Source organism: Myotis daubentonii, chromosome 19 (assembly GCF_963259705.1).
Source record: "Myotis daubentonii chromosome 19, mMyoDau2.1, whole genome shotgun sequence".
NCBI classification, from domain to species: domain Eukaryota; kingdom Metazoa; phylum Chordata; class Mammalia; order Chiroptera; family Vespertilionidae; genus Myotis; species Myotis daubentonii.
The window spans coordinates 23,936,266-23,957,749 of NC_081858.1; the positions used below are offsets into that span (position 1 = coordinate 23,936,266).

At 56.6% G+C, this 21,484-nt stretch overlaps 1 protein-coding gene across 7 annotated transcripts in view; it reads right to left on the minus strand.

The window, feature by feature from the left end:
- The window catches only part of TPST2 (tyrosylprotein sulfotransferase 2), a 34,877-nt gene that overhangs the window by 6,982 nt on the left and 6,411 nt on the right, over positions 1-21,484 (minus strand). For 3 of the 7 annotated variants that reach the window (XM_059676985.1, XM_059676986.1, XM_059676984.1), the window contains exons 1-2: positions 15,316-15,380; positions 146-1,051 (exon numbers count right to left, since the gene is read on the minus strand). In XM_059676985.1, coding sequence (XP_059532968.1) covers positions 146-987 — 842 coding nt within the window. In that variant the 5' untranslated portion in view covers positions 988-1,051; positions 15,316-15,380. Of the gene's footprint in view, positions 1-145; positions 1,052-15,315; positions 15,381-21,484 lie in introns of those variants that run through there. The other 4 variants (XM_059676980.1, XM_059676982.1, XM_059676983.1 and 1 more) reach the window with 3 other exon arrangements.

Consider the following 21,484-nt stretch of genomic DNA (forward strand, 5'->3'; position numbering starts at 1 on the left):
GACGAGAGACGGCCCCCCTTCCTCTGATAACGCAGCTGCGCCTCAGAGACGCACGGTGACCTGCCCGAGGCCACGCAGCCCATCTTTCCTCCACGTGCCTCCGACCCCTGGGCCGGGCCGGGGCGGGCCGTCGGGGGCCACTCACTTGGACAGGGAGACGCCGCCGGGCTTGCCGATGAGGTCCTCGTGGTGCAGGACGGAGTCGCTCCAGGCAATGCCCAGGAAGTCCAGGATGAGCTGGAGGGAGCGCCGGGGGTGCAGCACCAGCTGCTCGTAGTACACGGGCAGGCACTTGTGGCGGCCCACCTCCAGGCACTGCGCGTACATCACCTCGATGGCCTTGTTCCACTTGGTCAGGCAGTCGCGGTAGCTGCTGAGGTCGAAGCCGGCGATGGTGACCTTGCGGGTGATCATGGAGTGCACGGAGGCGCGGCCGTCGCGCACCATCAGCAGGAACTTGGAGTTGGGGAAGAGGCGCGACAGGTAGACGGAGGACTTGAGGGTGAAGGGGTCCTTGTTGCAGAGCACGCGGGCCGGCTCGCCGTGCTTGGCGATCACCTCCAGGATGAAGGCCTGCATGGCGGCGTCCAGCACCTCGTCCGTCACGCCCGCCTCGTCCAGTCGCTGCTTCTCCCGGCCCGACTTGGACCAGGCCTGGCGCATGGCCAGCACGCGGGGGATGATGCGGGTCTCCTCGCCGCAGCGCACCTCGGGGTGGGCGTCCAGCATGGCGCGCATCAGCGTGGTGCCGCTGCGGGGCACGCCGCCCACGAAGATGAGCGGCATGGCCTTGCCGTAGCGGTACTCCACGCGGTCCGTGCCCACCATCACCAGGTCCTCGTGCTCCGGCCGCATGGCGGGCCAGCGGCTCTGCGGGCCCTTCAGCACCGCCCGGCACTCCAGCACCTGCTGCCCCAGCTGGAAGGCCAGGAGCAGGCCCAGGGCGCAGCCGGCCGCCAGCAGCGCCCTCCTCACCGACAGGCGCATGCTGGGCCTGGGGTGCGGGGCCGGCTTCAGTGGTAGGTCCGCCAGAGGCCTGCTGGGCTCACATCTGGGGAGAGAGGGAGGCCGTGGTCAGCGAGGCCTGGCACACAGGAAGCACTGAGCAGTTTCTACCATAATAACTGGTTATCCATTTATTCTAACATTTAATGAGCAACTACTATGTGCCATGAATTGGGTTTGGAGCTCAGAGACACAGCCTCAGTCCCAGGTCCACACACATCATAGACCAGGGGTGGGCAAACTTTTTGACTCGAGGGCCGCAATGGGTTCTTAAACTGGACCGGAGGGCCGGAACACAAGCATGGATGGAGTGTTTGTGTGAACTAATATAAATTCAAAGTAAACATCATTACATAAAAGGATACGGTCTTTTTTTTTTTTTAGTTTTATTCATTTCAAACGGGCCGGATCCGGCCCGCGGGCCGTAGTTTGCCCACGGCTGTCATAGACCCACACCTGGGAGGGGGTGATGGGTTTTACTGAGCAGGTGCGGGCAGGCTTCCTGCAGGAGGAGGCAGCCCTCGGCGGAGTCTGAACAGTGGGCAGGTGAAGTCTGCACAGCCAGGCAGGGAAGAGAGAAGAGTGTTCCTGGCAGAGGGAACAGCCAGTGCAAAGTCACAGGCAGGAGAGAAGCCACGTGCCTGGGGGCTGCCGGCAGCGTGGGGAGCGGAGCAGGGAGTGGAGGGAAGGGAATGGGGAGACGGCATTCCTCTTTGAACATCAGGTCCAGCCAAAACCACCACAGGACCTGGCCTGCAGCTGGACCAATCCAGAAATGCACCCCCAGGCCCAGGGTCGAAGCTGATGAAAGGCCGAGGCATTTCCTGCCACGCGGCTTTGGGAGAGTCACTTCCTCCATCTAAGCCGCAGTTTCCTTCCCTGCAAAGGGCTGGGGCCCCTGACCTCGAAGGTGCTGGGAGGTTCTAGAAGCGACTGACAAAGCAACGCTGAGTCTCCTCCCGGGGCCACTGGGCTCTGAGCTGCAGAAAGCAGCTGGGGAACCCCTCTCCAGAAACGTGCTGCTGACAATGCTGGGGTTCCTGGGTGCCCTGAATTCCGGATCTGGCTACTTCCAGGGGGTGGAAGGGAGGCTGGGCCGGACATAAAGCCACTCAGCAGTCCGCCCATGATGATTACTTCGGTGTCAGTGCCCCTGGGGACCTATCAGTCATGTGTTCGCTTGATTAGCATAACCACCCTTTCCTCCTGACACTTAGTGGGGAGGAGAGAATGGAGCTTTGAGGGAACAGATGGCAATGGGGGGGAGGGTGAGGAGAGAGGGAGAAAAGGGGATGACCTGGGAGGTTCTCTCCAGAAAGGAAAGGCTAGTGTACAAGGTCCTGTGTGTACAGCCGTCCGCTTGTCCTGGGGGATACGTGCCAGGACCCCCAGTGGGTAACTGAAACCGCGGATATACGATGTTTTTCCTATAATACAAACCTGTGATAAAGTTTAAGCGACTTGTGCGCTTTGGGGCCATTAAGTCAAATATAAGGACACAAGCACCGTGACACCCGACAGTCGCTCTCTGATGACCAACATGGCGACTACGGGCGGGAGCGTGCCCTGCGCGATGCTGGACAAACGGATGATTCACACCCCAAACGGATGATTGCATCACGCTACTCAGGGCGGCCCACAGTTGAAAACTTATCAATTGTTTATTTCTGGAACTTTCCATGGAATGTATTCGCACCGGAGTTGACTGCACGTCAATGAAATCACGGAAGGTAAAACCGCGGGTTGCGGGGACTCCTGTCCTTTCCAGCTCGTCGGGGGTTAGAAGTGATCTGGGTGCTAAAGGCCAGGGGCGACCCTGGGAGAGGGACAGCGAGAATAAGAGGAATGTTAGCCACGCCCCCGCTTGGCTGAATACTGACCGTTCATGGGCAACAGCACTTAGAGACAAGCCCGCGTTTCGTGCCAAAGTTTTCCCACCGTCATCCAACAGATCCCCTCCAGCCTCTGGGGTGGGAAAGCCTCACCCCAGGTGCAGCGAGAGGCACCCTGCCCCAGGGCTGGGGCCAGAGGAGCAGGCACTGAGCCATCCCTGACCTTGGCCAGGCCCCCAGCCAGAGGCCACCTCTGCTACCAGAGAAACAGCTCAACGCAGGCAGCCCAGACGGAGCAGAGAACAGCAAAGACCTGGAGGGGGGCTCTGGAAGCAAAAGCGGGGTGACTTGGCAGCCGGCCACCTACGAAGCCAGAAGCCAAGGCAGCTTCCCAGGCACCCAGAGCCACCCCAGGAGGGGCCAGTGGGCGCAGCCCAGGAACCGGGCCTGTCCCCAGCCCATCAGGCTCCATCAAGGGAGGTGCCTGGCGTCCTGGCAGTGAGGAGGGCGGTGAGGAGGGTGGGGAAGAGCTCAGACTCGGAGCGCTACAGCTCGGGGTTCAAATCCTGCTTCTGCCACTTGCCAGGCGGTGACCGGACAAGGGGCTTCATTCTGAACTGCGTTTCCTCCTCCAAAAGTAAAACAGAGATAATGACAGCCTTCCTCCGGGAGCTGAGGCAGGGACGGCGTGGGTGCCGGGAGCACCGGCCTGGGACAAAGGGACACGGGCTGTGGAGCCTGGCCACCGCCCGGGGGCTTTGCCGAGCCCCCAGGAATGGAGGCTGGGGGTGTGGGGTGACTGTGCCTAGGGCTGCCCCGAGAGGACCTTGGACTCGGGGGACCGGGAGCTGCGCCCACCTCCCTGGGCGCTCCCATCCCTGGACTGCATCCTAGGGAGCACTCGCAGAGGCTGCCTGCCCGCTGACCCCTGGGCACAGGCGATGCTGCTTAGGGGCGGGTGCCATGGAGAGGGGGTGGGCCCCTCAGAGGGGGATGGTGGGTTCCCCGAGGGCGCCGACAGTGACTTGGGGGGAAAGCACTCTGGGGGACAAGCTGCAGGGCAGGGGAGACCATCTGGGCCCCGGATGTCACAGCTGGGTCTGAACTTGCCTGGACCTCCAGGGGTGAACTGGCTTACTTCTCAGGCAGAGAGGTGCGAGCCGGGAATCTGAGCTGAGGCACGGCTGCTCGGGAGCCCTGGGTCTCTGCCAACCCATTTCACTGACAGGGCAGTGGAGGCCCACCAGCGGAAATCACTTCAAATCCCACGCTGTCTGAGCTTCACTTCCCCTCCTCCGGTCCCATTCCAGGAGGAGCGGGTGGTTAAGAAAGAAGCTCTGGAGTTGGATGACTCCCGGGCCACATGGATTGTCCCTGCTCTGAGCCTTGGTTTTCCCTTCTGTAAAATGGGCTGGTGGGAGGTTCCAATAAGAACAGCGAGTCCTCAGACATCTCAGCTATTGTTTCATCTGAGCCCCGATCATGATGGAAATAAACGGGGGGAGGCTGTTCCCGCATGTCTGTCCGTTCTCCCTACTCCGATTCCTCGCTTCTATACAGTTTTTTTGAAATACCAGCCTAATGAGTACATCTAAGCCCGGATGGTGAAAGGTTCCCTGGTGTAACCACAGCAACCAGCCCCGAGCCGCCACGCTACAGAACACACAGGCCTGGCCCTGCTGGGGCTCGGGTGGCCAATAACCGGGAGGCCTCCTCTTGGAACAAATACAAACAATTAGGGAGAAGGTGCTTGAGGCGTCCAGGACGGAGGGGAGGGGGCGGGAGGGAGGCGGGATGGCTCGGCCCAGCTGCTCTCAGGAGCCCTTGAAATGCCCGGTGCTGGGGAGGAGGCCGGCCAGGCAGCTTAGCTTGCAGCCTGAAGGGCCCTTTCAGGGCTAAGGGACAGGCTGAGCCGCAGTCACCCAGGGCCACGCGTCCAAAGTGGAGCACCACCCACGCGTGGGCATTTGAATTTAAAGTAAAAGGAAAGGACGTTTCAAATGCAGCTCCTGTGTGCCAGCCACAGGGTGGCCAGGCGCAGGTTTAGAATGGGGCCAAGCTGGCCCTCCCACCCCTGGCCTGTTGCTCTATGGCCTAGGAGCTAAAACCGGCTTTTAAATTGTTTTTAAGGGAAAGAAGAGAAGGGGGAGCAGAGGAAGGGGGAGAGGAGGGAAGAGAAGCAGCAACAACAACTCTATGTGATGCACAAGGCCTGAAGTATTTACTCTCTGGACATTTATAGAAAAGGTCTGTGGACCCGGGGTAGGACATCCCCAACACTCGCACTAAATTCCGTTCGACCGCCGACTTGGAAGGCAAAGGAGCGGCCTGGGGAGGGGGGCCAATGAGCCCCCTTTTTCTTAGAGGGGAAACGCGAGCATTCATTATGCTCCACTGCATATTTAACACGGGGCCCAGGGCTTTCCATGCCCTCCCTCGTTTTATCCTCACAACAGCCCTGGTGGGCGGGTGAGGGCCCGGCTCTCTAACGTGCGGATGACGAAGGCCAGGTGCGTGCCAGGTGAGCAGGACTCTGCCAAAAAGCGAATGCCGAATCAACCAAACCGAGCAGTACACAGAGACCACAGGTAACGAAACAAAAAGACAAGAAGGAAATACAGTAGACGCCAAATGCCACCAGGGGCAGGCGAGGATGTTTCTACTCATCACAGACTTGCACGGCGTTGTCATACTGTCTTTCTACATAATAACAAAATGACTAGGATTTTAAAAATTATAGTGGGGACTCAAAGCCCAGCCCCACGGGCTACTGCCTGACCCACTCTGAGCCTCAGTTTCCTCATCTGTAAAATGGGGATGATAACAATGGGCATATGGCACCGGGCCCTTGAAATGTGGCCGCTGTGGAGGAGGCACTAGCCTCAGAGAAGCGCTGGGGGATGTAAATAAGTCAGAGCGCGATTTACATGCTGGCTTTCATTTTCTAATTTCATCCTCTGTGGAAACTTTTGTTTCTGATCCTCACCCGGGGAGAGAGAGAGGGGTGAGAGAAACATCAATCGGCTGCCTGCTGCTCGTGCCCCAGCTGGGAATGGAACCAGCCACCTCTCGGTGCCCAGGACGCCGCCCCACCCGCGGAGCCACCCGCCAGAGCTGTGGAAACTTTGCAGATGGGGCTTTTCATTCCCATCTGAGAGGTGAGGAGACCGAAGCTCTGAGAACTGAGTGGTCAGAAGCCTCATAGCAAGAGGAGAAGCCAGTTTCCATCCCTGGCTCTGTCCCCAGGCGGATCTCCATGGCACCGTCAGGGGACTCATAACACGGGTGCAGCAGGAGGATGGGAGGGAGCTTTGCTCGCTTTTCCCACTGACCGTAGAAGCGGGGGGCGGGGGGCTGTTCAATCTTCAAGATCCTTTTAGACCCACATTCATTCCACAAGTGTTTATTGAGCGACTACTATGTACCAGGGCACATGGAGAGCAGCAAAGGCTCCTGCCTCCTGGAGCTGACCTTCTAGTGGGAACAAAACTGCAGCATGTGAGACAGCAAGACGCCTGTGACAGATGTTCGGAAGGAAATGCCCCCCCCCCCGGGGGGGGGTGTCAAGCCACAGGAGGTCACAGAAAAAGGTGACATTTACACTGATACCCACTGATTTGGCCTCACACTCATTTGAACTTCTAACTCAGCGTAATTTCTCCAAGCTCAGCGGAGAGAGGTTTCCACGATGGGGGAGGAGGGCTGGATGGAGCACATGCCACCAGCGAAGGTGGCAGGTCCCTGCCCTTACAGAGCGGCCTGGGCGGGGAGCCCAGTGCCATGTGCTCAGCTCAGCTATCAGTCCTACAAGCCCTCCCCTCGGGAACCAGCTCCCACACATTCCATCGCCATGGTTACCATCGACCCCGCTGAGCCCCGCTGACCCCACCATCCCAAGCCCCCACCTGCAGGTGCAGAGTTGGGGAGACCAGGGATCCCTCTGGCAGGGCCCCTGGGAATGAGACCTCGGACCACTCTGGAGGGAAGGCAGCTGAGAAAAGCCTGCCTGACTCCACAGGCGAGAGGACGAGGAAAACAGCAATTCCGAGGTCTGGACGCGCCTGGGCTTAAAAGTGCGAGGAGGGATCCAGAGGGAGGCAGACAAGACAGGCTGGCAGCTGCCTCAGAACACGCTCGCACTAGCACTGGGCTGAGGCTGAGGATTTACATGGTTGAGCTTTGTCCTCACAGGCACCCCCAATCCCCCCATTTCACCCTCCGTATTAACCTTCCATTTACTGGGGCTCAGAGAGGTCCCAAGGCCACACGGCTGGGAAGCAGGGAGCCAGTAGGAAAATCTTTCTCCCTCTCTCCACATGGCCCACACTCCTAGATCCAGGACCTCTTTCCTGACTTGCTTTGCAATTTTTACCTAAAATGATTTAAAGCAGGACCACAATCCTGCTCCCCGACCCAGAGACTGGGTCTCCTGAGCTACTCTGGGCGGCTCCCCGAGCCTCAGTGCTCTCATCTGAGAAATGGGACTAACACCTGGAGAGAAGAAGCAGGGAACTCCCGAACTCCCATCAGGCCTGGCACAGAGCCAACGAGCAAAACTGTCAGCACTGAACATTCTGATCTCTGAGAGGTGGGGCGGGCGTGGGGGGGGGGTGTAGGGGGGAGGCAAGGACTCTGACCCGAGGACAGTGACTGGTCTGTACGGAGCCTGACAGCAGGCCCAGGCAGCCCATGCAGGAGTGCCCGAGGCTGCAGTCCAGGAAAGAGTCCTTACAAAACCAGGCTGCGAGCAGCACCCGGACGAGCCCACGAAATGCAAATGCGGGGAGTTTCTGTGAGACCGCCGTAGTTCTGGTTCTGAGTCCTGTATCAGAAGGGCAAGAAGGGCTCGTGGTCTGCCTTTGGTGGGTGAGAGAGAAATGTACAACTCGGGAAAACAAATCGTTGATTAAACACACACGCGCGCACACACACACGTACACGCAGGCACACGCAGGCACACCGAGGCGTCTGCCGTCGAGGAAGGAGGCTTGTGTGCACCTGGCACTTTATTATATGTTCAGCCTCTAACCACCACCGGGGGTAGACACCCTCATCAGTCATCTGACAGAGGGGGAAACTGAAGCTCAGAGACGGGAAGTGCGAGCCTGAGGCCGCGAAGCCGGGAACTGACTGAGCCTGAACTGGAACCTAGGACTTTGTGACGCCAGAACCCAAGCTCTTAACCAGCCCCCACCCCTCCCCTGCCCAATGCGCAGATGGGGAAGCTGAGGTCATGCAGCTGCTCCGGGCGGTGGCCAGCTCCAGCTCCGGCCCCATCTCCCAGCCTCGCCCCTAGCACCTGGTCAGCCCTGGCTCTAGGCTTCCTGCTTGGGAACACGTGGGACCCCTCCTGCCTGGTAACAATGCAAACAGGAAGGGCCCAGAGTGACCTTTGAGCCAGGGCTTCCTGCACCCGACACACACACACACACACACACACACACACACACCACCCTGTCTCCATTCTTCGGCGAGAAGCTGCCAGAGATGGGGGAAGAGCACTGGGGGAGGAGTCCGCACGCCTGGCTTTGAGGCCTCGTTCTGCTGATGACTAGCCATGATGCCCTGGGAGAGAGGGGAGAGGAAGGTGCTCACCGCATTTCTCTGTGCCTCGCTTTCCCCACCTGTGCCACGGGGATGCTCACCACAGTAGCAGGGATTCCATCAGTGAACTGATACACAGCACTCAGACCAGAGCTTCATTATAACTATGCTATTTCTTCCCGAAGGTTTTCTTAAACTTACAATTGCATCAGAATCTTCTGGAATTATTGAAAGACCCAGCCCTAAGGATTCTGATTGAGAAGTTATGGAATGGGGCCCAGGGACCTGCATCACCAAGTATGGTCTCTTCCCCGCCCCGCACCATGCAATACTGCATAGGGCCCTGAATTCAGCATTCAAGGGCTACCGGCCAGGCCGAGGGAATGCAACGCTCATAGGGTATGGACAGGCCACGTGCAATCTGTTGCGATCTTGTGCTGACGACTTCGCCTCTCTCTGGGCCTCTCTTGCCTGCTCTGCAGAATAGGGCTGCAAACAGCACCCACCTGGCTGGCTCCTGAGGCTGGCACAGGGCATGAGCTCAGTGGCATTAGCGACGATTATGTACTCTTATTTCTTAGGAGACACGGGCTGCCGGTGAGGAGTGTCGCAACAGTCACCGGAGAGGCAGACGTTCCACACGGAGGGGTGGATGCCGGAGGGAGGACATGCAGGGGGACTGTGGGAGCATCTGCATGGGCAGGTTAGGGTGGCCCAGTGCCACCCCCACTGGATGGACAGACAGATACCACGCCAGAACTGCGCCCAGCAACTGCTGACCAGACGGGGAGGTGGCTGCCCACGGCGGTGCTGGGTGGCATCAGACACACGTCTCACCAGCTCGTGGACTCTGTGCCGTGGAACCCTTGGGCCACCTGGTGAAACCTATGGGTCCCTTCCCAGAAGGGTTTAGAGGGTCCCAGAGGAGTAGAAGGACACCAATTAGAGCAAAATCTGGCTAAGAACATGGGTAAAAAAATGCTGTGATATAGTAACCCATCTGGCCCTTTATTAGAGCAATAAATTAGAGGATGAGGATGCAATTCGCATGGATCTGTAGCAACTGAAACATGATATCAAGATCCATGCAGTTTCTCCTGGTGATCTGGCCCCGCTGCAGCGATCTGTCACCTATACTGCCGCCGGGAGGAAGTTTTAATTGAGTCAATAAAGATGTCATTTCTATTCATCCTAATTCCTGGGCCGGGGGGGAGTGAGGGGCGCGGGGGGCGGCGGGGGAACCACAGACCCAGGGAGCTGCACTCGGGAGGGGCCTGGCTCCCGTTCCCGCCCATTCCTGCCTATCCTCTCTCCACCATCAAGCACAGGCAGCAGGGGTTACAGGAAGAGCTTGACGGCATATTCCGAGAGTGATTTCACACGCCAGCACGTGACCTTGGGTATCAAGTCAGAAGTGAGCGGGAGGAGGGCGCCAGGGGCTGCCGTGGGGCGACTCTGGGCCCAGACGCTGCACCCAGGGCCTGGGGGGTAGCAGAGCAAGGCTCAGCATCAGCATCGCAGTCACCGGCGGTGGGCGAGAGAAGGCTCAGGTAGGTGGACAGGACCCGGGGGTGCGGCCAGCCGGCCTGGGTGCACGCCTGCCTCTGCTCCAGACCCCTAACAGTGTCCTCTCTCTCTCTGGGCCTCAGTTGCCTCATCTATCAAGTGGGCCAGTAATTCTTACTAGCAAGGCTGCTGGGAGGATTGAGGTGGAAGCTTCGCCGTGAGAAACAGCTGCTGGTTAGAAGTCAGCAATGGGGGCAGGAGGGCAGGGAAAGGAGGTCAACAAGGAACCGACTGGGCCTGGCCTTGAACGCCAAGTACGGAGCCTGGGGTTGCCTCGGCTTTGGGAAATTGTGAGTGCTGGTCAGGCTGTGCAAGGCTCTGAATGTCTCAGGACCTTGGGGTCTTCTCTCCTTGGCTAGCACCAATCTCACTTGCCCACCTCAAAGACACAGAGCATCATGAGAGCATGAGAGGGGAGGCACATGGCCAGGTGGCTCAATGGTTAAGGCATGGGAGGAGGACCCCGGAGGGGCTACGGACACGTCCACGGCTGCCTTTGCCAACAAGGACTGGCCATGAGACCTGGGGCCAGTTAACGTCAACAGCCTCAGTTTTCTCATCTGTAAAATGGGGCTGAACTGCCTCCCTCAGAGGGTTGCTGGGATAGCTGTTAAGTGCTCCGGGCAGGACCCAGCAGGAGAAGGATCTCAGTAAATGCCAGCTGTTAATTTAGCATCATCTCTAATTAGACATTCTAATTAAATATTCATGGCACAACATTAACAGACCTGGGTCCGTCTGTAAAAAAGGATTCATGAACCTGAGGGATACCTGGGCTGAGATGTTAAGTGATAAATAGGCTATCGGATCCCATTCTGGTAAATATTGATGTTGGAAAAAATACTCCAGGAAAGGTACACCCTCAAAGGCTAAGTGGAGCTTCATGTCTTTCTCCCCCGAATCCCTGAGCTACAGTAGCTATACATCAGCGGTAAGATGCAAAATAAAGGAGTGGAGCAATGCAATCGGGCCATTTCTAGGTTTGTTACATAATTTTAGGACCTTGAGGAATAGAGCCAGCCTCGGAACAAGCCTGGCAGCCCTGGAGAAAGCCTGGGGCAAGCCCTGAGGAGAGTCCGGCCAAGGGCGCCCGGCAAGGTCACGGAGCAGCAGCTCGGCCTGGCTCCCCTCTGCAGGCATCAGGCTGGTTCCTCCTCCCAAGATGAGGGAGACTGGCCTCCTGCTACAAGTCTGGCTCTGGAGTCAGGATGCGGACCCTACTGGGCCATGGCTTGGTGGCCTTGGGCAGGACACTCAACTCCCCTCATTTGTAAAACCAGAGTCCGATTTTGCAGCAGTTGCAGATGGCCTTTGTAAAAATTAAGTTTAAGGTAACGCATGTAGAGCACTCATTACTGTGCCTCGCAAACAGCAGGAGCTCTCGTTATTACTAATATTACTGTTATTAGTATCTGAAATCTAGCTCCGTCATGAAGAATCTTCTGTAGGCCATGGAATGCTCATCCAGGGGGCACAGAAAGGAAATGTAGTCGTGGGTACTAGGGAGCCATGGCAGGTGTTTGAGCTGAAGCAGTATGGTATAATTCTGAAGCTGTGCAGGGCTGGCGGCCAGTGCCCATCTACAGGGACAGACTGTGCCCACGTCCTCCATCGCATCTCCACATCCTTGGCAGTCCTCCCATTGCACTGCAGCTGGGCAAAAACACAGCACAACTCCCATAGGCTATCCTCCTGCCACTTCCTGCCTTGCCTGTGTCCTCGGTGCCAGCTGGGCTGGTGAACATCAAGCATCAAGAAGCTGTGGGATTTGAAACACACCATGGGCATGATGGCCTCGGAGCACAGGTGTGATGACCAGGAGGCCCAGATGCCTGGCGGGGGCCACATGGCAGCAGAGGAGGTGTGGCCCCTCCTTCAGAGCCGGGAACACTGGTTTCCTCCTACTTTGCTGTGTGACCTTGGGAAAGTCCCTACCCCTCTCTGAGCTCCAGGGGCCCAATGCAAAGAGGTTCTTAACTGCTTCCACAGGCTTAGGGGCTGCCACAGGGGTGCAGCACAAGCAAACAGCAATGCTGTCCTCTGGCTGTGCCCGCTGTGTGCCAGGCGCTATGCCAAACACTCAGGTGTGTGTTTTCCTTAAATCCTCACAGCTTAGAAGTAAGTGGGTCCTTCTACCATTCCTTTGGGGTTTTTCTGTAAATCCTCACCCAAGGATATGGTTTTTTAGAGAGAGAAGAGGGGGAGAGAGAAAGGGAATCGAACCCACAACCTTCTGGTATACGGGATGACGCTTCAAACAACTGAGCCACCCGGCCAGGGCACCAGTCCTATTTTTTAAATTGACTTAAAGTCACAGGAACAATCTTTGTATTTTAAAAAAATAGAGAAGGCTGACGCCTGTCTGGAGGAAAGACTCCAATCCCATCCCTGTCCTTCATTTCTAAGAGGTACCCACTGTTGGTCAGTTTGGGGAGGAGCACCCTCACCTGCCTTCTGAGGTTACAGCCGAATACCCACCTGGATGAAAATCAGATGGGGCTTCTCTCCCAGCCTCCCAAACACCACCCCCCCGCCCTCCACATGCCAGCATATCACACCAGGGGTTCTCAATCTCAGTCGGAGCAGACTGGCCCCTTTGGGGACAAATGGCAATGTCTGGACATGGTTTGGGGGTCATCTAATAGGCGGAGGCCAGGGATACTGCTCAACAGCCTGCGATGCCCAGGTCAGGCCCCACCACAAAGGGTCATTTGGCCCCAAATGCCAGTCATGCCACGGCTGAGGCCCCAGATCTCGCGTGTCCTTCTGAAACTGGCACAGCTCCCTCCAACGAGGCCGTGAGACCTTTCCATACCAGCGTGTCTGCTCCGACAGTCGGTAAGCACTGCCTGAGCGCCTGTGTGCCCGGTCCTGTCCCAGCACGGCCGCGTCGGTGAACGGCACACACAGAGCCCAGCACTCACAGGGCCCCATCCTCATGAACACAAGACAGCGATTCCCAAGCCCCGATGGGTCATCCCGCTGAGCAGGGATGGCCCCCGTGCACTTGGCCAAGGCCTTCCTGACGCATTTAGGCTGCTGTCGTGTTTGATGCGTGCACCCGTCACAAAGGAACACTGTGAGGGCACCTGGGACTCGGTAACCACGTCAGGAGCTGGAAGCTGGCTCGTCCCACCCCAGGGGACTGACCAAGACACTTCGAGAAGCTCAGCCTCGGGGAGGGGGGGCACCTGAAAGGGGTCAGGGGCTCGGGGCCACGCAGCCTGTCCGTGGCAGCAGGCACTGCCCCAGCGCCTCCGAAGGCCCACCCACCAGCACTGCCAGAACCCTCTGCAGCACCTTGGCACTGCCCGGCACTTCGTTTACCCAGAGCAGATGATTCTTCTCATTTTCCAGATGTGGAGACGGAGGCCGAACAAGGCGTCCAGACCACCAGAGTCCACGACCTCTAAGGCCCCCCTCAGCTCTGGCTTCTTGGATCCGGCCACCTCCCGGGGCTGCTCCGGGCCAGCTTCCTGCCCAACCACTCGCTGGCAGAAAGCCGCACGGAGTAGGAGGGCGGAAAGGGTACAGGCTCACCGCGTAAAGGAAGGACAGTCCCCGAGGGAGGGATGGGCTCGGTGGGCTGGGCACCTGTGCCTTTCATGTCCAGTCATCCAGGAAGGAGGGCCAGGCGGGGCCACGGGGCAAGCCTACCCTTGTCAAGCGCCACCAGAAACGCCGGGGCTCCTGCTCGGGAGGGGAGGCAGGGGTGAGGGGGAGGATGGGGGCCGTGCAGCGGAGGGAAAGGGCTCCGAAGCCAAGGGCTGGCTGGGGCTCCAGCTTTGCTCTCACCAGCTACGCCCTCGGCCTCAGTCTCCTCCCCCTGAAAAATGGGCCCATACTACTCGCTGCAGGGAGCTGCTGGGGGACTTATGTGCACGAGTCGACAAACAGGAGCCGCCATCGGAGCCCTGCCTTGGGAAGGCAGCGGGCTGCTCTCCTGAGCTTACTACGTGCTCACAGCAACTGCTGTGGTCAGCACTGCTCCCCTCCCACCTGACAGAGGAGGGAGGTGAGACTCAGCGAGGTCCCTCTGCTCATTGCCCTAACTGTAATGTCACAGCTTATTGTAACTGTCCATCTCACAGTGTCGCAACCTCGGCACTAACGACATCTGGACCAAATACTGTTGTGGGGCATCCTGTGCATGGAACAGCATCCCTGGCCTCTACCCATTAGATGCTGGTGGTACCCACTCCCCAAGTCATCACAACCAAAAATATCTCCAGACATTGCTAGGTGTCCCCTGGGGGCACAAGTCACCACTGGCTGGGAATCAGTGCCTGGCGCGCAGAAGGGACCCAAGTGTGCAGAACAGACGACACTGACTCAAGTATACGCTAAGGCTTGCCTCCTCCAGGAAGCCTTCCGTGATGCCCTAGCCCGGTGAGTGTTTCCCTGGGCGCCCACAGGTGCAACCCGCTCAGTATGAGTCTTATTCACTGCTGCGCTTTCAATGCTTGGCCCAAAGACCGGTATACAGCAGGTGTTTAATAGATGTTTATAGAACTGACATGAGAAACAGGGATGACTTGGGTTGAAAAGCCCCACAGGGCCGGTTTTCCCATTTTAGTTCAGGGCTCTTTCATCCCCAGCAAAGGTGCCAATAGTCACCTGGAGGGATGACTACCAAGAGCGGGCCGTTTAGACACCAAACACTGGGCTAAATTCTCTGCTGGGTTTAGGGAGGGAAACTGAGGCTCAGACAGATGAATGGCTTGACCTGTGTTCAAATCAATGAATTCCTGGTTTCTCTTCTTACTGATCAAAAGAAGTTACACCTGGAAGAAGATCTTTACAATACATATATCAAACAAGATACTTGTGTCCACAATATATAAAGACCCCTGTGAAATCAATAAGAACAGGACAGGCAACTCAACAGAAAAATGGGCAAGTCTGAAGAGATACCTCACACCAAAGGTTATCTAAATAGTCAATAAGCATATGAACGGGCACTCAATCCTATCCATTAGGGAAACAAATGCACGTTGACAGTACAATATGAGACCACTGTACATCAGAATGGCTAAAAAAAAAAAAAGATAGGACCAAGTGTTGGCAAGGATGTGATGCAACCAGAACTCTCATGCTCTACTGGTGGGAGGGTAGCCTGGCACAAACTCTTTAGAAAACTCTTTGGCATAACAGAGATGAAAGCCGAACATATGCCTTCTGTAGGATCCAGCAATTCCACCGCTAAGTACACATCATCAGAGATGCAACCAACTGTTCACCAACTGGCACATATTGCAATGTTCCCAGCACCACTATTTGCAGTGGTCCCCAACTGGAAACGACTCAAATGTCCATTAACCAGAGAACGGGTAAATAAGTAAATACAAATAAATAAATGTACACTAACCAGCCAGGAGGAAGAACAGGCCAGAACTTCGTATTATAATTCGGATACATCTCACAGATATCATGCTGAGCAAAGAAAGTCCATACAAAAGAGAATATATGTGTGTTAAAGTAGCTTTTCTATAATAATAAAAGCGTAATATGCTAATTATACCGGAGGGCTGAACAGCGGAATGACACTCCGGACGAACTTCTGGATGAAGCTGGGGCTGCGAGGGCCGACTTGTGCACGGATTTCGTGCACCGGGCCTCTAGTATGTATATAAAGTAAAAAGACAGGCCGAATCTATCCTTAGTCGGAGACTTCAGGATGGTGGTTACCCTTGGGGGGAACATGACTAAGCGGGCACAAGGCATCTTGGGGGCGGGCGAGTGCTGGGTATGTGCTTTGAAAACACATCGAGCTGCTCACTTTCGATGTCTGCACCTTCTCGAGGAAGACAGATTTCAATAAAAACAGTCTCAGAGAACCACACTTTGTCAAACACTGAGGAATGATGTTGCTGGCTGGGTGTCCTCTGTCCTCCCACCTGCACGCCTTCCCCGTCTGCTTACAGAGAGAAGCACAGGGACTCCATTCATTCATTCATTCAGTCCACACTCACTGGCAGGCGCTCTCCCAGGGCCAGGCCTGGTGCCAGGCGCCAGGAACATAAAGGTGATCTGAGCCACGGCCTCTGATCGTGCCACCCACACCCCGGTTCTTGGCACACAGACCCCCAAACCCACAGACAGTCAATGTGCCGCCAGGCTGCGGCGGCGTTTGCTCAGAGGCCAAGGAGGTGACGTCTGTTTGTCTTCCTCTCTCTCTCCCAACCACCCGTTGGCCAGTGACAATTGCCAGGCTTTTTCCTTATGCTGGGCCAGGCCGTTCTGGCACAGACAGCGGGAGCTCCGTCCTCTGCCCTCTCCCCTCCCTCCTGCCTGGCTTTCCTCTTTTCCCGAAGGCTGATGATTCCTGGATTGTCGCCTCCAGCCCAAATCTCTTTCCTCAAAAACAGACTCAGGCGTCAACTGTCTCCCTGGCACCTCTGCTTGGGCACTGAGCTGGCTCCTCAAACTGCACGCATCCAGAGCTGATCTCCTGGTCTCCCCGCCACCTGCCCCCGGACATTCCACCTGCAGTTGGTGGCAGCTCGGTCTGCTTAGGCCAAGAGCCTCCAGGGCAGCTGAAAGCCTGAGTCCTCTCTCTTTCAATCCCACCCCAATCCAACCCAGCAGCAAACCCTGTCAACGGCGCATTTATGTTTTTTGTTGTTGTTAATCCTCACCTGAGGATTTTGAGTGGAAGGGAGAGGAGGAGGGAAGAAGGGGGGGAGGGAGGGGAGACAGGAAGAGGGAGAGAAGGAAAGGGAGGGGGAGAGGGAGAGAAACATAGATGTGAAGGAGACACATAGATTGGCTGCCTCCTGTATGCAACCAGACCAGGGCCGGGGATCAAACCCGCAACCCAGGTAGGCGCCCTTGACCAGGAATGGAACGCTCAACCCTTTGGTGCAAGGGCTGACACTCTAACCACCGTGACACTAAAGGCACAGGTGACCAAAGAAAAAATAGACAAACTGGGTTTCACGGAAATGAAAACATTTTGTGCATCGAAAGATACTCTCCACACAGAGTAAAAAGGCGACCCACAGAACGGGAGACAATATTTGCAAATCATCTATCTGATGAGGGATGACTTCCCAGACCATACAGAGACACCCTAAGACCCAACAGAAGCAGCCTGATTAAAAAATGGGCAAAGGACTTGACTGGACATTTCTCTAAAGACATTTCATGTGTGAATGGCCAATACGCACATGGAAAGATGCTCAACCTCTAATCATCAGGGAAGTGAAAATCCAAACCATCGTGAGAAACGAAGTCACACACATGAGGAAGGCGACCCTCGCCCGGCTGGTGTGGCTCAGCAGTGGAGCACTGACCCAGAGGTTCCTGGTTCCATTCCCAGTCAGGGCACATGCCTGGGTTTTGGGCTCGATCCCCAGTAATGGGTGTGCAGGAGGCAGCTAACAGATGATTCTCTCATCATTGATGTTTCTCTCTCTCTCCCTTCCTCTCTGAAATCAATAAAAAAAAAAAATTAAAAAAAAACAACACACAAAACGGCAGGCTACGAGCACAAAACAGAACACGAGTGCAGGAGGGGATGCGGAGAAACCGGAACCCCTGTGCACTGCTGGTGGGAACGTGAAACGGCACAGCTGGGAGGCTTCTACCACTCACCACCAGCGGATACAGACACGCCGCAGGCCCTTTCGACCTCTGCACCCTCACCACTCAGGTGGTCTTCTTCCCGGCCCCACGGGATTTTAAAAGTAAACAACTGTTTTGACAAATTGATTTCCAAAGGCTTAGGATGCGGGCTGCAGCCAGCTAACCACTCTCGCTTCCATCCCAAGGTTGTGAACTGGAGTTTCCCACGCGGGAGCGACTGGAGAGCATACTCACACAGAGGTCGGGGGGTTGCTGCGATCCTTTTTGCTGAGAAAGTTCATGGCTGACTTCCCCCTGCCCCTGCCCCCAGTTGTAGTTGATGGGTTTTTTAAATTGCATTCGCATCCACTTGGTTGTGGAGGTTGTGAAATGGCTGGTGGCCAAAAGGTGGGAAAGCTTGACCAGGAACAAAGCAAGCAAGCAATGAGCACTTGCCGGATGCAACGCCCCGATGTGATGTTCCCAGATAAGCTGGTGGGAACCTTCTGTTGTCGTTCATCCAAGAAGCAATAGGCTTACACCCTGGTGGGCTTTGGGGCATGAGTGGTGGGTGGGGGTGGGATGTGGGTGGGTTTTTAAAAATATATTTTGTATTGTTTTTTTGAGAGACAGAGGAAAGTGGGGGTGGGGGGAGAGATGAGAGAGAAACATGCATTGGCCGCCTCCTGCACACCCCACTGGGGATCAAACCTGCAACTTGGCATGTACACGACCAGGAATCGAACCGGTGACCTCTCAGGACATGGGATGATGCTCAACCAGCTGATCCACCCCGGGCAGGGCTGGGCGGGGGTTTTAAGAGCACAATTTGCAGGCCCGGTTCTGAGGCAGCACATACACAGCAGGGAGTCCAGTTTCCCAGGGCAGACCTGCCCCTCTGCCTCCCTCTTGGAAAAACACAGCCCAGGACTGGGAGACCCTCTTCCCTCTCCCCTGCTCCTGGGACAGAAGAGGAAGAATTTCAAAGGCTTTCAGAGCTGCCCAGAACAAAAGCAATGAAAACAAAAGCAAACACCACCACCAAAGGGAGGAACCCATGAGGAAGAAGGGATGTTTCCTATGGTTCTGACTGGGAGAGTGAATGGCCTTTTCCTACAGAAAGGTGGCTGGGGACTGCCAAGGGGCCTGGGGCCTTGGAGAGTATTTCCCTCCGCAGACCTGCCTGGACACGGCCAGGAGCAAGGTCAGGGGGCAAAATGCGGTGAGTCCCTGCCCTTCTCCGAGCCTCAGCTTCCTCAGCTGTGAATCGGGTGGACAGCACTGGCCTTGTTGCTATGAAGGACTGAGCAGCTCCCCGCACCAGGCACCAGGTCCTCTGACCTCCAGTCATCACAGCAACTCCGGAGATGATCACTGTGATGACGCCCATTTTACAGGTGAGGAAACGGAGGCCCGGAGAGAGCAAGTGACTGGCCCAGGGGCTCGCGGCGGCGGCGTGTGTGCAGCCTGCTGGCGTTCCCACTCAAGTGTGTCTGACTCAGAGGCCCCACTGCTCCCCCTCATCAGGGCTCCTCCTGCTTCCTGTCAGATTTCAGTGAGGGCACCTATTCGCTCAGAAGCCGGCGATACATAGGTACTTCAGGTATGTGAGACATGAATGGCTGGAGGCAGAGGCAAGTCCCTGGAGTCCTGGTTACCGCCTCTGTCCAGCCTCTCCCTGTGCCTGGTCCTCGGTGGAGCAGGTCCCGGAGAGCAGAGCTGGGGAAGGTGACAGTGAGTATCCTCTCCTGTCCATGAAGGAGCATGTACCCCCTAGAATGTGAGGGGTCTGGCTGTGACCATCACGTCCTGGCCCAACTCCAGCCCCACCAGGAACTTGCCACCCACCACCAGCTGGCCCCACCAGGAGGAGCCAGGGGGAGCCATCCCTTCCCCCCCACTCCTGTGGGGCTTCATGCCACACTGGTTCATCTGGACCTTTCCCATGAGATGTGCTGTGAACCTCCCCAACCTGCACAGCCAGGACTACCCAGGGACTAACTCCAGCAGGACATGCTCCCTGTCCTCTCAGGTTCAAGGTAAACCTCGAGCCCTCCTCACTGGCCCATCCATCTCATCTCCCATCACCTATAGTAGCCCTCAGCCCCCTAGATGGAGGGCTGGGTTCGAATCCCACTCTTCCACTTCCCCAGATAAGTGGCCCCATTTTCCCGGCCCCCATTATTCTCATCTTAAAACAGGAGTGTTAAAAGCACCTCCCTGGAGAGTGAAATGGTTTATATCTAGGAGGCCCACAGCAGAGTAGAACAAGATAAACCTGACTGGACTGCATTGTTCACCCATTCCACAGATGTGGAAACTGAGGCTCAGAGAAGTTCAAGGACTGCCCCCGCCCCCCGACATACACTAGGACATCAGTCATCACTGGCCATGATGATCATGACTTGGACATCAAATAAATGCCTTCCTGTCCCTGTACTGTTACTGATATTCTTCATTCTTCCTAAACACCTCCCTTCCCTTTTCGCCTACTCACTCCAATGATGACGATCATATCAGTAAGAGTAGGAACAATCGTAGCTACCAACTGCTGCGGGCCTCGAATTTGCAAGACTGCATGGAGTGCTGCATGTGGCCCATCTCCTTCTAGTGCAGCGGCGGTTCTCAACCTGTGGGTCGCGACCCCTTTGGCGGTCGACTGACTCTTTCACAGGGGTCGCCTAAGACCATCCTGCATATCAGATATTTACATGACGGTTCATAACAGTAGCAACATGACAGTTATAAAGTAGCAACGCAAATAATTTTATGGTTGGGTCACAACATGAGGAACTGTATTTAAAGGGCCAGAAGGTTGAGAGCCACTGAATCTAGTGGGTCTTGCGGAACAATGACACTATCGTTTATGTACCTTCCTGTGATGGCTAATTGTATGGGGTGACTGGACTGGGCTAAGGGAAGCCCAGAGAGCTGGTCCACCATGGTCCCTGGGAGTGCTTGTGAGGGTGTTTCTGGAAGGGACTGAGTCAAGATCGCCCTCGGCAGTTGGGCGGGCACCATGGAATTGCTGGAGACCCTGAACAGCAAAAGGGTGGTGGGAGGGCGCCCCAGAGGCAGGGAAATCAACTCCCCACCCCAAGTGATGAGCCCTGCTGCGCCCCAAACCAAATCAAACCCACTAGCTACCAGCTCGGGCTTCCTCTTCCTCCCCCACAGCCCGGGCCGGGGGGCGTGGCGTGGGCGGGGCGAGGGGCCAGTGGGCGGTTGGGTGGATTCAGAGGCTCCAGATGTGCGTGAGCCTCCACATCACAGGGAAGTGGCTGCACCTCCTCTCCCACGCCAGCAGGCTCTGCGAGGGCTCCGAGGGCTCCAGGCAGGATGTGACTCGCAGCCAAAGGAAGTGGGACAAGGCTTTTCATTAGAGACAGGCCGAGAGCTGTGCCTGCGGGCCTGTGCAAGGGGAGGAGGGGGTGGGGGGGAGGAGCGCAGGGGGTGGGCGAGGAAGAGGACGCACAGAGTTGGAGAGGGCCTGCCAGCCATGGACAGAGGTGGGGGAGACAGAAACAGTGAGAGGCCTGGGTAGGGGACGAGACATAAACAGGGAAACAGGGGTGGGAAGGAGACAGAGTCAAAAATAGAGACCAAGATGGACCCAGGAGGCAGGAGCTCAGCTCCAAGCAGCACCCACGCCTCATCCACCGCGGCTGACAGTCATCCCCAGCCCCTCAGTCCAGGCTCCGGCAGCTTCAGGGGAGGAGCGGAGCATTAAGGGCAAAGTCACTGCTGGACTGACCCCCTTCACGCCTCCCTCGTCCTGTCACTGGGCTCCCCAGTCCCACCTGCTGATGGTGGCCACATCCAGAACCCTCGTAACTCGCACTTAATATCTGTGTGAAATGGATTCAGTATTTTCAAAGAAGAGGTGCTGTCCCCAATGTCCCAGCTCAGCCCCTCCGGTCAGAGATGTGGGTCACTCTTCTGATCACATCAGAGGGCTGGGCGGCTCCTCT